General features: G+C 46.5%; 1 protein-coding gene across 3 annotated transcripts in view; it reads left to right on the plus strand.

Annotated features, from left to right (window-relative positions):
- Nucleotides 1-17,958, plus strand: part of SLC1A2 (solute carrier family 1 member 2) — a 142,082-nt gene that overhangs the window by 79,508 nt on the left and 44,616 nt on the right. For all 3 annotated transcript variants that reach the window (XM_081798356.1, XM_081798358.1, XM_081798357.1), the window contains exons 2-5: nucleotides 4,594-4,733; nucleotides 6,542-6,694; nucleotides 8,461-8,711; nucleotides 14,660-14,828. In XM_081798356.1, coding sequence (XP_081654482.1) covers nucleotides 4,594-4,733; nucleotides 6,542-6,694; nucleotides 8,461-8,711; nucleotides 14,660-14,828 — 713 coding nt within the window. The remainder of the gene's footprint in view (nucleotides 1-4,593; nucleotides 4,734-6,541; nucleotides 6,695-8,460; nucleotides 8,712-14,659; nucleotides 14,829-17,958) is intronic.

Here is a 17,958-nt window from a genome sequence, read left to right on the forward strand (position 1 = left end):
TTTCTCAGAGTCCATAGTCTCTCATGGTTCGTCTCCTGCTCCGATTTCCCCCCCTTCGTTTTTCCCTTCCTGCTATCTTCTTCTTTTTTTTTTTTTTTTAACATATATTATTTGTTTCAGAGGTACAGGTCTGTGACTCATCAGTCTTACTATAGCAGCAATGTCCACAATAGCCAAACTATGGAAAGAGCCAAAATGTCCATCAACAGATGAATGGATGAAGAAGATGTGGTGTGTACACACACACACACACACACACACACACACTGGAATATTACGCAGCCATCAAAAATTTGAAATCTTGCCATTTGCAACGACGTGGATGGAACTGGAGGGTGTTATGCTGAGCGAAATAAGCAATCAGAGAAAGACATGTTATCAGATGACCTCACTGATACGAAGAATTCTTCATCGCAGGAAACACCTGGGCTTTTAAATTCCTTCTTGCTTGGTTCTGTGTGGACTGCCACAGGCTGTAGGGAGGGAGGATTGGTAAGGGGCCAAGGGCACACACTTGCGATAACTTACTGTGTTTATCCAGTGAGCTTGCCCCTGTCGGGTCTTGCCAGGATAGCAAAGGTGTAGGCTCTTGTGACCTTAGCCTTCCTCCGTGGTCCAGCTTACCTGTCTCTGCTTTCAGCGGGGACAGCTGACACTCCTGTCATATTCGCAAGGGTAATAGGGTGCAGTGTTACTGGTTTCTGGTTTGGCCTTCATTTGACTCGGTGCCTGTGCTAAAACCCAGCACGTAGATGCCTGGAGTTGCATCTGGTGGGAGCTTCAGGCTCTAGTTTGGATAGACTGGTTTCCAAAGTGTATATATTCTGTGGACCCGGGCAAACTGCATCATGAATTTAGGAGACCCCTCATTCCCTGCAGGTTTTTGTTCTAGTGTCCCTTTGTCACAGAAGCCTTCCCCAGCCACTTGATGGAGAATAGCACGCCTCCTCCCCACGCGTCCTCCTCCTCCTGCCTGAATGTATCTCCACTTGAGATACATGTGTCCGTTTATTGGTTCTTGCACTAAAATGGGCACTCTGTGAGAGCAAGGGCTTTGCCCGCTCTGTTTATTGTGGTGTCTTTAGCACCTTAAACAACATGGGAACTGTCATATGTGTCCAGTAGAAATCTGTGGACTAAATGCAAGACTGGAAAGAGGCTTGCTGAAGCGGTATGCTACCGGTCTATCCATAAAAGGGCCTTGTTCCCAGGAGAAAGCAAGGTGCCCTTTGTAGTTGCTTTCTAATTCCTAATTTCTTCGAGCAAACATTCATCCAGCACTTGGAGCCAGGTGTGAAAGATCACAGCCCTGCTCTCCCAGGGTTCTCGGACTGGTGGCGGATGCAGACATTTGCATTAAATCCCTTCTTTAAGATGTAACTCTGCTATCAGCTCTCCTGGGAGCCTTTCTTGAACACTCTTCTTCCCCAAAGCAAGGTTAGGTGCCATTCTTCCCATTTGCATAGCATGCCCTGCAGAGCTTGACCGTGGCCCACATGTAAAGCAGACAAGTACCGTACAGTGTGCTTTCTGTTTCCCCTTACGAACTCCTTAAGAGCAAGGACTGTACTTTACTCTTTTCTGAGTAGAACAGCTGACATATAGAGCACTCAGTAAGTAGGAGGTATCCTTGTGATTACTGCGGTTACTATGTGCATTCAGTAACCAGCATTCATATAGCTGTGTATGTGTGTAATCTCACTTAAAATATTCTGACGCTATTTAAGGCTTAGAAACAGCTCTGTGTTGTTCTGTAATATGATATAATGTTGTCTTCTGCAGTATTCCCTGTTTCAGGCTCTCCTTGTGTTCTGGTGATGCAGTGATCATTTAGACTGGTGTGGGATCTTTACCAAGAGTTCTTAGGGTTCCTAGATGCAGGCTGGGATCCTGATGTACTTTACAAATCATTCTCTATGTGCAGATGTCATGGACTCCTATGAGCCTGGGAGCATTTGTTTCATTTCAAGGGGGGCTGAGGAAGTCACAGAAATCCTCTCAATAAATACATGTGGATTCATGGCCTTTTGGCACTGCCGCTTTGATGTGGCTTTTGATTTGGGGTTGCAGGGACATTTTGTCATGGCCTGAAAATCAAACCAAGCATCGTGCTCCACAGGCCCCCAAGCACACTGCTGGACTGTGTACGCATGTACCTAGTATCTGTGTGTTTTCACTTTGACATGACTGTTTTGATGCCTGACACTTTCATTCTATCCTGTGGAACTTTCCAGAACGTTTGGTGTAAATACTTGTTAGTCTCACTTAAATACCAACCATGGGCCCGAGTCTAACTTCGGTGGCAAAATGGCTTCAAATGAAGCAGAAGGCAGGGGATTACAATCTCAAGGGGATGCCAAGCGATACCAAAGGCTGCCTGAGAGATCCCTTCTCTAATTCAGAGACACACATGGCCTCCCTTTTTTGGCCATTTCTTGGTTTAGAGCTTCAGATGACTGGCTGGAGACGTGTTTAAAAATATCAAAAGATCCCAATGGAAACATTGACTTGTGGTCTATCCTTGTTAAAAAAGATCATTTTGATCATTTTCCCCTGCTGTGTCGTCCAAAGAGCCTTCCTGTCTGTCTTGCTTGGTGATTAGAGGAAGTGGGGTTTGTTGCTTGCTGACCAGATTGGCCCTCATCTGCTTGCTGCGAGCAGGCCTGTCCTACTTTCTTTTTAGACAGTCTGAGTGATCATCAGCCACACACATTATCAGCTAGTCAGGGGTTGCCCCAAAATGAACCAGATGAGTAGATAATTAGGTCACTAAGGGGAGACCAAGATGCTTATATTTTGGAGTAATATTTTCAGTTGGGTATTCTAACCAGACCATGAAACATCGTTCCTAATTTCATAGGATTTTGGTAGCAAGTGTATTAAGCAGCCTGTTACGAAAAAGTAAGTAGTTGTGTTTGGGTCCCTGGTCTTCAATCTGAGACTCTGGAAGCTAAGCTTGGTGTCTTGTTGGAACGGTGGTGCAAATAGGTAGGTCCTCTGAGTTCCATGTCACCCTTGTCACAAACTTGATGAAGACTGCGTGTCTCCGTGCTCTCTGCATGAAGGCACCACCTGCAAAGGTCTCATGCCAGGCCGCGAACACACGTTATCACGTTCATTTCCATGAGCAAGGCGTCAAGGCCTTCTTTCTACATACCACGCAGCTAGCAAGTGATGGAGGCATGATTTGAATCCCAGGTTCCCTCTTTCCAAAACCCACACTATTTCTATTATAACCAGTGATTCCAAACCACTGGCCTGCAGATTGATACTGGTTCCAAAGAAGGCTTTTCCAGTCTGTGGCGAGAAAGTCTGGGTAAGGTTAACACCCTCCCATCTTGAAGGCGTTGCCATTTATTTGGAGACTGTGACCTGTCTTTCTTGGTGTTAAAGACTGCAAAAAATTTGTAATCACATGATGGTGATTGGAAATGGCAGCTAACAAAAGTGTCTTAAGTTGTCAAAGTAAAAAAAAAAAAGGCCTTTTATGTCAATCTCCGAGCTTAAATTTGAAATCTTACTGGCCTGGCAAATGGCAAAGTTGGACAAAGAGGTGGTGTACTTATTACCCCAACAAGGGTTTCACTGCAGACTCTCCCCACAGCTTGGGTTCCCATGGGGTTTATCTGGAAAAGGGCTAGGCTGTATTGAGGGATGAAGGTGATCATGTGCTTCTTAAAGCCATCCTTCTTTGACGCTGAGGGGCATGACTCGGGCAGCTTAACAGAGTCCTGATAATGCAGATGACCTTTTAAAAACCACAGTAGATTGAATTAAAAACAAACAAACAAACTAGGTAAACCATCCTTTCCAAAAGAGAGGCAAAGCTTGGCCTACCCACATTTATGACTTTTCTATGACCAGGATGGGGAAAGCTTGAGCTCAGAGGCATTTTAATGTAGCATGACTTAGGTCATGACTCTTCTGACCTTAGGTCATTCAGACGTCACCGTTTTGCCATTGATACAAGAATGAAAGAGCTCAGGTTTTAGAGGCAGACATATCTGGGTTTATATCTCCATTTCTTTTAGCCTTGTGACCCTGAGCAAGTTTACTTTCTGGAAGACGGGGCAGGGATTCCTGCCTTCCAGAGTTACCATGGTAGGCAACTCTTAGGGAAAAACCTCACCACTCCTTGTGGTATGCCTTTTTTTTTTTTTAAGATTTTATTTATTTGAGACAGAGAGATAGAGAAGAGGAGGGACAGAGGGAGAGGGAGAATCAGACTCCCCGCTGAGCAGGGAGCCCGATGCAGGGCTCCATCCCAGGACCCTGGGGTCATGACCTGAGCTGAAGGCAGACGCTTAATGACTGAGCCACCCAGGCATCCCGATCTTTACCATGATGATCCAAGATGGTAGGGATAGACGTGCCTGGCACATGGATGTTCAGGTGTGTCCTGGTGTCCTGCTTACAGATAAACTGGAATTCAGAGTACCCTGAGTTGCTCTGGTTTTTATTTTCCTACCAGTGGTTCCAGATACCCCGCTGTGCCTGGGGGAGGCCTGTTTCATCTGCTCTTGCCTGAGCGCCTCCGACTGTATCTGGGCAGCACCCAGCGGGCCCTAACCACTCCTTGTGCTCCTATCGCAGTGCCAACAACATGCCCAAGCAGGTGGAGGTACGAATGCACGACAGCCATCTCAGCTCAGAGGAACCGAAGCAGCGGCATCTAGGCTTGCGTCTGTGTGACAAGCTGGGGAAGAATCTCCTGCTCACGCTAACCGTGTTCGGTAGGTGACAGGTGCCGCCCCTCCTCCCTGGCTCTCTCCTGGCACTTTGGGGAAGCTGGGTCTCACAGCCAGCCCTCCCACTGGAAGGAAGCCTCGTGTCCTCCCTAAGGCCTCCTTTGCCCAGGCATGGCTGCCTTGATGATAAATCTTCCCCTCACCTGCCCCAGCCATGCATTTTCTTCCTTGGGATTCTAGTCGTTCTTACAACTTCCTGTGAGTGTGTTAACGTGCAGATTCCTGGCCCTGCACATGGAGAGCTTGGGCCATCTGCAGTGAGGTCTTGGAATCTGCATCCTAACAAAACTTCTAGGTGATTCCTAAGCAGATGGTCGGCATACCACATTTAGAGGAATACCTGCCTGAAGATAAAGGCAGCAGGTGCTGAAAACCCCACTAAGAGGGCTCCAGAGGTCTAGCCTACAAACACCTCATTACCTTCAATTAGCTTAGCACATTAGCTAATGAGGTCAGGGTGGAAGAGGCTTGTTCCGAAGCCTTGATCTGCTCTGGCTCCATCTCCAAAGTCTGATTCCTCTGCTTCAGACCTCGCCCAGGCTGTGGTTGTCCTTTGGTGTGACTGATGACACAATCTTGGTCTTAGCTTTTCAACCAGGGTTTATTGGAAATGGGGCAAATTGCAGGGTCTTGTAATGACAACCACACCATTTCCTCTCTTGAGCCCTCTTGTTTTTCAGCTCTCTCTTAGGCAACACACAGGAGCAATGAACAACTCCTCACCTCCAACCCTTTCCCCACTCAGCTCCCTGGCTTCTCCTCCTTTGGGTCCGTCATCTTGGACGTCAGTGGACCAGGGTCAGAACTGCGGGCTTGCCACAGTTCAGTTTACTTAGTGAAAGAAGACAGAGGTGTGGTAGGGGTTTCCAAAGCTTACTTTGGAATAAAGAAATTTCACTCATCGTAGGTCATCAAGAAGTATGTTTTTCTCTTGTAGAAGTAAAAAAAGATCAGGCTTTTGGCCACAGCCCTCCCTGCACATCCCTGGAGTTAACACCATAGCCCATGGACCTAGGAACTTCTGCCCTTCCTCTCAGCCAGTGGTGCTATGACCTGATTTGTGGTTTCATAAAAGAATCTTTTATGTTGGCTGCCTGTTTGCTGATATCCAGTTTGTCTTGTGGAATCCCCGAGGATGCAAAGTGAAAGGCTCCTGCCAGCAACTCTGCCCACATTGTTTCCTCCCAAATTACATACTTTTAGAGATGCCCCCTAATCTCCCATAAAAGTCTCCCACAAAAGCAAGTCTCAAGATTATGTAAGAGAACATAGAAGTCAAGGACAAAACTTCTTGAGAATGAGCCATGGGGAAATTGTTGGGAGCCAAAGAAAATAGAAAGAAAAAGGAAACTCACACTAGCTTGGTAAATCAAATGTTCCTCAGTTAGAAAGGGAAGAAATACATTAAGCACCTTGCCACTGGCCAGGCCTAGGCTGGGGGGTAGGAAGCAATATTTGGTACTATGGATTATTTCTGCTGACGATCTCTGATGGTACAAGTGAACAGTATCCTCAAAGAAGTTAGTCAAGTCACCATATATCTTCCTCATAAAGCCTTGAGAAGGCTCTCCTTGACCCTCCCCGAGCTGCTTGTTAGACTAGTTGGAGGTACACCAATATTCTCTCACCAGTCATTAAAATCAACTTTACTTATCCAATGGTATTTTCATTACATGTTATTCATCATCCAATAATGGGGAGGTATGAGAAAGGTCAATGTCACTGAACCTCTAGAGCTATTCATTTGACTCAGGCAAAACAGAAATTCAGATATTTCCCCCTCTCCCTTCTAGGTGTCATCCTGGGGGCGGTGTGTGGAGGGCTTCTTCGCTTGGCATCTCCTCTCCACCCTGATGTGGTCATGTTAATAGCCTTCCCAGGGGATATACTCATGAGGATGCTAAAAATGCTCATCCTCCCTCTCATCATCTCCAGCTTAATCACAGGTAAGACCACCTCTCTGGAGCCTGGCCCAGATCATACTCTTGCTCTGGTTTGTGGATTGACCATTGAATCTCAATCTGGTTGAATGAATGAATGTGATTGTCTGTCTCATTTTCTTTCAGAGCCTTGGTTGTCCTGTCTCTCAAATGGCGATTATCAATCCTAAAAAAAGTATTGCATCTGTTGGTCACTCTGACCATCTGTCTGTCTAGCAATAAAAGATGAAAAGGAAACACATGTTAAAAGTGATGCTAAACGATAGAGATTTTAATTTTGAATGCATACTTTTCTCATTTTCCAAGTTATACTTTGTTCAGATACTGATAAATAAAAGTAACAGGTAGAAAAGGAAATTTTCTCTTAACTATTTAACTGGGTATAGACGGAAGTGGGTATGAAAAATAAAATAAAGCCTAGATATGAAACCCTTTGAGGTTTTTGGAAGAAAAGCTCCCTTAATGTGTAGATCATGTTCACTTGTTTTGGGCTGAAAGAATTGTTTTATTTGAAAGAATATTTTTGCTTCTATGGGCTTATACTGGCAGTTTTTTCCTTATCAAATGATATTGCTCAAATAGGGTATAAATTGATGTAGTTTAGAGACTGAGCTCTGAGTTAAGGATGAAAGCTAGGCTTTGATTGATATTTGGGTGCCATCGGGGTGACCTTAAGAAAGCCGTCCCTCTGAACTCTCCCCCTTATAAAGGAAGTGAGGCTCTGGAAACATCAAGAGATTCAGATGCTAAGCCAGGTTGTTCTAGAGTCTCATCTCTGGTCGACCAGTGAGCCTGGTGAATGCAAGGTCTCATCATTCGGCCCTAGACTGAGCGACACTGTACTTTCACCTTAAAGGCTCCTTTGCAAACCAGAGAAAATGTTCTCCATGCCCGCTTAACAGTCCTTAGACTGGGCAAACTGGCCAGGAAACTGAGCATCTGTTGGCCAGAATCCGACTTTAGGTAAGGAGAAGTGGCTCATATATGGATCAGCTCAATTCAGGAAAGCTTACAACAATGACTTCCTCCCCCACAGCAAGTGCTATAATGTCTCTGTCTAGTAAAAGCAGAAACTGAAACCAGGAAGTAGAAAAATTGAAGAAACAACTGGGAAAAAACCCAGTGAGGGTAGGAGTTTTTGTGACTTGGCTTGGAATTTCCTTTAACAATCACAGGACCTCCCAGAGTATAGACAAAGTCCCACCTTTGTGTTCTCTAGTGTCTGCACTAGGTTGGAAAATGTGGGTCTCCACCATGCTTCACCTCGGAGGAATGAGGGCTGTGCTAGATCACTATGCTAGACTCTTGATATCAATCACCAGACCTACTGGCTTCTCATTTTTTAATTGAGGACATTAAAAAAAAAAAAAAAGTAGAAACCAGCAGGTACTAGCACCAAAACTTCATAAAGAAAGGATATCTTAATACCAAATAAGTGGGAAGGACATCATCTCAGAATTAAAAATGGAATGTATTCAACTTGAACTCACTATTGCGGACTGACGAAAAGTAGTCACCGATCAGTTTATAAACTCTGAACAAGCGAGATCAGGTTTATAAACTTTGAACAAGAGATCGTCAACTCTCCCCAGTTCTCTAGAATCTAAAAAAAAAATAGAACTGTAAACTGTAGGATTGAAATCTTTAGTAGGAGGAGGTTTAATCAACCATGAATGCATCTGAGTAATACAAAGCCATGTTATAGGTATGCAGAGATGTGCAGTTAATGGAGACATCACAGGATTAATCCTTCCAATGTCTTTTCAATCCAGGGTTGTCGGGCCTGGATGCTAAAGCCAGTGGGCGCTTAGGCACAAGAGCCATGGTCTATTACATGTCTACAACCATCATTGCTGCCGTGCTGGGGGTCATCCTGGTCTTGGCTATCCACCCGGGGAACCCCAAACTCAAGAAGCAGCTGGGGCCCGGGAAGAAGAATGATGAAGTGTCCAGCCTGGATGCCTTCCTGGACCTTATTCGAAATCTCTTTCCTGAAAACCTGGTCCAAGCCTGTTTTCAACAGGTAACCCAAAGTTCCTATGCTCTTGCCCTCCAGCCTCCGAAGTTATCAGGATAATAACTTGGAGAGTGTTTCAGTGAACCAGCCCTGGGGAGCAGTTTTCTTATATTTAATTATCTCTCTCGAGCTTGTATGAGATGATTTGGAGCAGGATTTGGGGATTAAAGTCGTGGGTTTTTTTTGTTTTGTTTTTGTTTTTTCGTTATTAACCTTCCTTTTTTTTTTTTTTTCCAGCTCACTTAGCATCTCTTTGCTCTGGGATTCCCCTTTCTTGCCTTTTTTTTTTCCCCCCCATTACCTCTTTCCTTATTTTTTGGTTCCCCTCTGTGTGCTGTCGAAGGGCACATTTTTATCACTTTTGCCCACAACCCTCTAGAGTGCCCAGGGGGTCTCAGTAGTGGTAGTATAGCAAAACCTCATGGGGTAGATTTAAAAAATACACATGCCCTACAGAATCAGAATCTCTAGTGTGGGCCCAGGGAGTGGGTATTTTCAAATTGTGGAAGTAATACATGAGGGTTGTAAAAAGTTTAAACAGTGTAGATGCACCTAAGGAGTCAAGTCCTCACTTCCCTTCCCTAGAACTAGTCATGTTGGGAATTTTGTTTCCTTCCACATATATAGTATGCATGTGTGCATGATCTTTTTTTAAAGATTTATTTATTTATTTATTTTAGAGCGAGAGAGAGAGCAGGAGAGAGTGTGTGAGCATGGGGAGGGGCAGAGGGAGAGAGAGACCCCAGCAGACTCTGTGCTCAGCTCAGAGCCCGATGTGGGGCTCAATCTCACAACCCTGAGATCATGACCTGAGCCCAAACCAAGAGTCAGACGCTCAACCAACTGCCCCGCATGTGTGCATAATCTTAAAAAAAGAAAGAAGTTCAACCCAAGGGGTATTGCATTACACATACCACGTTGCACTTGTTTTTCATTTAACAGGGCTCCGGCATCATCTCTCTCTCTTTTCATGATTGTGTAGTATATCTAAAAAATAAATTCTTGGATGCTAATGTCTTCCCAAAGAGTTTTGTATTTCAGATTTGCTGGATGTTGCAAAATGGCTCTACAAAAGTTTGTATTAATGTACACTCCTACCAACTGCATACAGGCAGATCAATTTTTTAAAGCCTTATGATTTTAAAAAATGGATGATTCTAATGAGTGGAACCACTGAGAGAGCTGCCAAGGCCCTACTCACCAGCCTGTTGTCTAGACCCAAGGTCGTTAGGTTAGAATATACTCCAGTTCCCATTAGTCCAGGTAGGAAGTCACCTAGAACCAAAGAACCTGCTCCAGCCATTTGCAGGGCATCACAGAAGAACGAACTTAGGAAACAGGCTGCCTGGAGGAAAAGTTTGCATTCCCAGCTGCCCCCAAAATGCTGTTGCCAACCATTGCTGAGCCCGAATGACTCTGGGTTAGGATATGTTCTCTGATTTCCAGTGCCACTTTGCTGGCCCTTATAGCACGGAGTCATGTTAAAGAAAAGCGTTTCATGGATAAAGAAGATGTGTGTGTGTGTAAGTATATATACACACACAATGGAATATTACTCAGCCATCAAAAGGAGTAAGATCTCACCATTTACAACAACATGGTTGGACCCAGAGGGTATGATGTTAAGTGAAATCAGTCAGTCAGAGAAAGACAAATACCATATGATTTCACTTGTAGATGCAACCTAAAAACCAGGACAAATGAATAAACAATAAACAAACAAAAAGCAGAAGCAGTCTTATAAATACAGAGAACAAACTGATGGTTGGCAGATGGAAGGGGGTGGGGGATGGACAAAACAAGCAAAGGGGGGTGGGAGACAAAGGCTTCCGGTGATGGGATGAGCAAGTCACAGGGAGGAAAGGTACAGCGGAGGGAATATAGTCAATGCTACTGTAGTAGTATTGGGTGGAGACGGAGGGCAGCTTCACTTGGGCTGAGCAGGGCATAATGTATCAACTTGTCCGATCACTATGTTGTATGCCTGAAATTAATGTAATCTTGTGGGTCAGCTATACTTCAATAAAAAAATAAAAATAAAATAAAATAAAAAATAATAAAGAGCAAAACAAAAAGCCTCCAATGAAAAAATAATAATAACAAAAATAAAGGAAACCATTTCAGCCGGGGAGGCTGGTTGGGGAGGGAAGAGCAGCAGGTCGGGGAGGGGTGCTTCCTGCTGCTCCCTCAGTAGAGCGTGCTTGCCCCCCTTGCCAGCCCACTTTGAAAGATGCATTTGCCTGCTCTGGGGAGATGGACACAACCGGGAGTCCAGTCTACTGTTAACATTTTGAAAAGAGCACTCTGGAAGTGTAGCTGTGGAAGTGGGGATGGGGGGATCAGGGCCTCCTTCTTGGGCCCCGTCGTGCCCATGCTCCATACAAGGAGACCCCTTCATCCCAGTCAGCGAGGCAGGACTGAAGCAGGCAGGCACCTGGAGCCGTTGCTCTGGTCTGCGGTGAGCCGTGCTCACACATGTGTCGCCGTGCTCACCCTCGGTGACCTGTCTGGTCAAAAGGCAGTCTTGGCATGGAGCTACCCACGGCAGGGCCACTGGGGGCTGAGCCATTCCCTGCCCTGCCCCCACCCTGGACCCACCCCTCTGCTGGCAACATGCATGAGGCGTGAACCCTTAGTCCCCCAGCGAAGCCCAGTGCCATTGTCCCTTTGAGTTAGGACAATCAGGAAAAATTGTGTAGAATCTTATTTTTATTTATTTATTTATTTTTAAAGATTTTATTTATTTATTTGACAGAGAGAGACACAGCGAGAGAGGGAACACAAGCAGTGGGAGTGGGAGAGGGAGAAGCAGGCTTCTTGCCGAGCAGGGAGCCTGATGCGGGGCTCGATCCCAGGACCCTGGGATCATGACCTGAGCCGAAGGCAGACGCTTAACCAAATGAGCCACCCAGGCGCCCCAGAATCTTACTTTTTTAAAAAAGATTTATTTATTTATTTTAGAGAGCAAGAGTTAGAGAACAGGAGCAGGAGGGGCAGAGGGAGAGGGAAAGGGAATCTAAAGCAGACTCCCACGCTGAGAGGGGGGACCGACACGTGGCTCCATCTCACGATCGTGAGATCATGACCTGAGCCTAAACCAAGTGTCGGCTGCTCAGGGTAAGGGAGCATGCGGATTCCTTAAGCTGGACTCCAGGCAGCCTAGAGGAAAGGGGTCTTAAACTAGGAGCAATCCATGGGCTCAGGGGGACCTTGAAGATGGCTCAGAGAGAGGGAATCCTTGTACGGTGACATCGCATTACCAGAGAGAAAGGGTGCCCAGGAGGTGCCTTCCATGCCCTTGGGATGCAGCTGAACGTGACAAGAAGAAGCCTGTCTTGGCTGGGGGCGGGGGGGGCACGCTTCATGACCAGGGTTAGACACAGGGATGGAAAGAGGAAAGTGCACATCCCCAGAGCAAAGGCTGCCTTTCCCCAGGCGGCAGGCCCCGTGTCTTACAGAGCAGGGAGGTGAACCAGGCTGAGGTTTCCAGGAGAGCAACGGGCTGTAAGGTGTGGCCTGACCACATGCCATCAAACCCAGTGATAGGGACCATGTGGGTCTTCTCTTCCGGGGAATCCAGTGATTTGTGTTTGCTCATCCATTCTGTATTTTTGAGCACCTCTTGGGTGCCAGGCTGTCTGTGGTGCACAGGACACCACAGGCAATGAGACCGTCTGGGTCCCTGCTCAGTGGAACTTACATTCAGGGGGTGGGGGACACAGACCAGAACAAACATCAGGTAAATACACAAGCTATTTAAAAAATTAAGATAAGTGCGCTCTGAGCGCTGGAGGCAGGATGATGGGCTCTGCAGTAACTGGGAGAGACACCTGAGCTGAAACAGTGAGGGAAGGGCTGAGCTGGGTGGAAGACTGGGGGCGGAGCCTGCTGAGGACTGGGGGCGGAGCCTGCCAAGCGGACGTGCCTCCAGAGAGAAGGAAGGCCAATGTGTGGGAGGTAGAGTGAGCTGGGGGAAGCAAAGCCCAGCTCAGGCAGGACCTGGTAGGCCAGGGTCAGACTCGGGTACTTATTCTAAGAGAGTTTTAGGCAGGGAGACAACTGTTTTTCTATTTTCTGAATGCAGACAGAGCTCTGGGTAGCTAGACATACCTGATGTTTGCAGGTAGACTAGAAGGGGGGTGGGAAAGGCAGTGAGCAGGCTTTTGCAGGTTCTAAGGTGAGAGACCCTGGTGGCTTGGACTCGGGTAGACTGGAGTTGGCACCTAGATGGCGTTGTCCAACCCAAATAGGCTTGGATCAAGAATTCAGGCAGAAACCAGGCCTGTGTTCCAGTATCCCTATCAACTTGCCTGCAACTTAAGCCACTGGCCCGTGCTGTTTGGAAGCTGATTTTGGAGTCAAACATTACTCATTTTGAATCCTGCTTCAGCAACTAGCTAGCTGTCTGCCCTGCAGTTAGTTAGCCATGTGAGCCTTGAGGGGCTATGGTTGACAGAAGAGATGATAAATGTCAAACATGAAGCACCTGGCTGCCCACCTGATCCTGAGAGCCACCATTTATTTACCACCATGGCCATTAGTCTTTTGAAGTCAAGCCTTGGCTTCTTTAGCATTCCCAGGACAGGTCCACAGCTGGCTTCTAGTCCTCCCATTTCTCCTGGGAACGTGACTCTGTTGCTCACAGAAGCTTCCCTTCTGATCATTCCTGTGTTCTTTCTTCATGCCAATGTTGCGCAGACCAAGAGGGCCGTGAGCTTCCTGTTCTCCCCTTGCACACTCAGCCTGAGCTTCTTCCCTCCCTGCACAGGTGCAGGTGGTCAGGTTAAAACAGAGCACCTCCTCCTTCTCTCCCACTTTGGATAGCTGGTCAGTTTGGCATTGCTCACTGTTAGGCTCAGCCACAGTGGATTGGATCCATGGAGCCTAGGGAGTGGAAGAATTCAGTGGTACTCAGGCCCTCTGAGTTCAAGTCCCAGCCCTGCCAAGAGCTCTATGTTGATTGACAAGTCATTTGAGCTCCCCTCTTCTTCCATATCTATTCAGGGTTCAGCCATCCGTTGCCTACTACATACCAGCACTGACATTCTAGGATTCTGCATGAGTTCTATTTTAATGCCCTTGGAGGTATTGTTTCTCTGGGCTCTGATGTGAATTTTCACAGCACTGTGCTTGCAGGGTGCCTGGCACCTTTAAAAATAAAATGGGTGTCACAGATGTCGAGGAATAGTATGAGAGTTTCTTGAGGGCCATTTGCACAGAGATGCTTGGGAAACATTGAGCAAGGCTTGGCATCACTGCCTAGAAGGAGTGGGGGTCTTCTCTCCTTACACTTTGATCTGAAATATAAGCCAACATCCCTGTCATGGCAGCTGTTGGCATCTAGTACATCTGGTGACCGGATGGAGATGTCCAGCAGAACATGACTCTGGAAGGAGCCCAAATGAGAATCGGTCTGTGAAGACTCTGCCTACCTGCCAGACAGGTACCAGGCAGGAAGGAGCAAAACAGGTGGACCATGAGGCATCACCTGATCCCTGCCAAGACCCTCACTCTCCTACTTTTGACCAGATCCTGGGCCCCTCCCAAGAGGCAAGAAGGGTCATCCAACTGGTCTCACAATTATGAAGAGCCTCCATGTTGGATGCTGGATGTTGTCTCCAAGATGCAGGGCTACCGTCATAGGAATATAAGGAGTAGATGTCTGTCCCCCACCTTGAAGTTTGTGTCCTGTTACTGGATCACACTACATTACAAATGAAAGTTATAAATCCTGTAATTATCATGTGATGAGGACAATCGTTTCCCACTGTATTTACGCAATAAAACATCACTTTGTTAAACACAGACATATCAAATATTCCTCAACTTTTGTAACCTTGTTTTGACATTTCTTAATTATTTTGTTAACATACTGGGAACTTTTAAAAACATGTTAGTGGCTAGGCTTTGGGCGACCAAGCCTCTCATGTTTCTGTTTTCCCCCACTCCATTAGATACAAACGGTGACCAAGAAAGTCTTGGTGGCACCTCTGTCAGATGAGGAGGGCAATGCCACCAATGCTGTCATCTCCTTGTTGAACGAGACTGTGATGGAGGCACCTGAGGAAGCGAAGGTGGTTATCAAGAAGGGCCTGGAGTTCAAGGACGGCATGAATGTCTTAGGTAGGCAACCTGGTGTACACCTCAGTGGGGGGATGATGGCCTGCCCTCCCTGCCTCTCAGCGCCTCAGCAGCCCTGCCTCCCTTCTCAGAAAACCCGTCGCTGCTGTTCTGTAGGTGAGCAGGAGGCTCTCTCTAGAGAGTGATCTGAGGGTCATGAAGACAGGTAGTTGGGAGATTAAGGAAGAGGGAGAGAGTGAGCAGGACCACGAGGGGACATGGCAGCAAGGGGTCAGTTATGGGAAAAGAGAGGGGACTAACATTCATTGGGCACATTCCCTGACTCTCTGTGTGGTGTTGGCAAGTCTCTTTCTCTGTCCATTTCGTGAAGTTACACATCCAATTTTTTCGTTTTTTAAGCTTTTATTTTATTTTAATTTTTGAGCTGCCCTTGGGTATTAATGCTGTGCTAGGCACAGGGGCAGCCCACCCTGGCTTTCACAGTCTTTAAACAAATACAATGCTATCAGGAGTGTAAAGTGTTGGTGTTGGTGCCAAAAAGGAGCTTATCCAAAGGAGATTACCTTGTTTAATTTTTGGGGATTCCGATGAGCCCTTTTCCCCTAGCATGGAGCCTTCCTAGCCTTCCATGGCTTTGGGTCTTTGGCTCGGCAGGTAGACCAGGTTTGGATCCTTTATGGACCACTCACTGGTGATCTGACCATGGCCAAGTTGCTCCACTTCTCAAGCTTCATTTGTAAAGTGGGGATGGATTGCATTTCTCTTGTAGATCATTCTGAGTATTAAATGAGATTGCACCTGTGGGGCACAGTGGCCTAGGCTGCGTGCTCTGTTGGTGCAAGCTACGGTCGCTATCCAAGGTGGATGGAGAGCGGAGGAGCTCAATAAGAAAACAGCCCGCAGAGGATGCAGACTCCCATCATGTGGGTGACTCCCGTTTGCTCAGTTTACTCCCCATCCACTCCCTGGGGCCACTCTCCAACAGAGCCCACACCCACTGTTACACTGATGTCCCCTACACAAGAAAGAAGGACATTTGGCCCTAAGCTTGGAGAAACAAGGAAGCTGGGCAGGAGAAATAGATTGATCCCTGCAAGCAAGATTTCTAAGGATTTGAAGGAGAGCTGGTTAGAAGGGGATCAGCTCAATGGTCCTTCCGCTTTGCCATCTAGGAGATCAAATTCCCTTGTCTCCTTAGTATGGTTGTCAGATAAAGTACTGGATGCCCGGTTAAGGGTGAATTCCAGATGAACAAATGATTTTTTTTTAGTGTAGGGTATGTCCCAAATATTGCACGGGACATACTTATACTAAAATAAAACACATTCATTGTTTATCTGAAATTCACATTTTAACTGGGTATCCTGTTTGTTTGTTTGTTCTAAACTGGATAACCTGACACCTACCTTACGCAGAATGGTTGAGAGAGAGGCAGAGAAGAAGGATTGTCGAGGCACTGAAAAGCAGAAGCTTCAGTGAGGGATCTTCTTAGTTTGGCCTGGCAGGAAACAGGTTGAGTAAGTGAGAGGGTGGGAGGAGATAAGCTGACTGGTTTGGCAGGCAATGGAAGATCAATAGATATTGCTGACAGTCAGTATGTGGTGACAGGGGAAGGAGAGAGCACAAAGTGGGTGAGTTCCTCTGAGGAGAGCTTGTAAATATCCTCAGCATCCACCCCAGATCTACCCCTCTTCGCCCACTGCCCAGATATGTGTGAACCTTTCAGGACCTTCCCAATCATACTCTGTCCCAGAAGCCCTATGGTCAAAGTGAACCCACAGTCTTCTACATACTCTGGAGGAGGTTAAGGCCATGAGTAATGAGGCCAAAACTTTGGGGTGAATCATTCAGAAGACTTTCATGGTCCGTTTCCAGATTCTCAGTGGATTCTGGGAAGTCATGTTGACCCTGGGCTACACTGGGGAGTTTCAACACAGCTCACTACTCTCTCAGCCCCAGTGACCAAGTCTAAGGGGGCTTTGTTCAAGCAAAACGCCCCAGTTCCAGTAAGTGATTGTAGTGAGGCAACGTTGACAGGGGGAAATGACATGGAAGCTGGACATGGGTGGGCAGCTGCAGATTGAGCTCTGGAAAGCCAAAGGAAGTTAGACTGTTGAGAAACTTCCCATGTACAAATCCCTTGGTCTTCTAAGCGTGGAGAAAGTGGCTTTTTTTTTCCCCCCACTTTGGAAAGTCCCAATGGTCAAGTATTGCAATAAGTGAAGATAAAACTTTGGCTCTGGCCTCCTTCTTCTTGAAGCACTCATTTCTCTCCCCAGTAACCTCCAGACTGCTTCTGAGCTCTTCTCTAACCCCAACCATTAAATCAATTCCTGGAAGAGTTTGCTCCTTCCAACGTCTCTCTCTCATAGTGATAGGTGTGGCCCAGTTTCTGCTGCTGACCCTGGAAGGGGATCTTTTTTATGCCAGCTCTTTGAGACATTGAGACCTTGAGAGTTTTCTCTTAAAATCTCCAAATGGAATTAACTAGGTAATACTAGCTCTTCTCAGCCAGAATGTTCACAGATTATTTCTCACCACACACCTAGCAAACTCCTCTCCATGGGCTTGAGAGTAGGGCTTGGGAATAGCCTGAATTTGGTTCCATACATGATGGCAGAGCTAGGCCACTCTTCCCTGGTCACTAATTTTCACTAAGCCTCTGTCTCTATGGCCAATAACTCACTTGTAAGGCACTTGCCAGTCTTTCTGGCTGAGAGCTGAAAAGGAGAAATATTCACTACCAGGGATTAAAAATCCTGAGTGCGGGTGCTGGGTTCTTTTTGCCAAAGAGAGAGAGGGTCCAGTGAAGGATAGTTGAACAATCTGAGTTGGTGTGGGGAAGTGAGTGGTTTTGGGGGAGCTAAGAAAAGGGTAAAGTTAGAGGTTAAGAGAGAAAGAATTCCTCCCTAAGAGAATCAAATCATCATGCTATAATTTGCCCAGAATAACTCAAGACTCTAGCCATAAGTAGACCCAATAGGAAACCGGATGTAATAGAGAGGACTGGCAATTAGGCCTGCCAAACTGGGATAGGGCAGGTGTAGGGAAGAGGAAGGAAGGAGAGGGTATAGAAGATGGGCCATACTGCATTTCAGAGAAAATGTCAGATGGGCAAGCAAGGTCCTGTGGCCAGGGGCACAGTAGCATTGATTGACAGTTCATGCAAGTA

Source organism: Leptonychotes weddellii, chromosome 11 (genome assembly GCF_054177405.1).
Source record: "Leptonychotes weddellii isolate Sample4059 chromosome 11, ASM5417740v2, whole genome shotgun sequence".
Classification (NCBI taxonomy): Eukaryota; Metazoa; Chordata; class Mammalia; order Carnivora; family Phocidae; genus Leptonychotes; species Leptonychotes weddellii.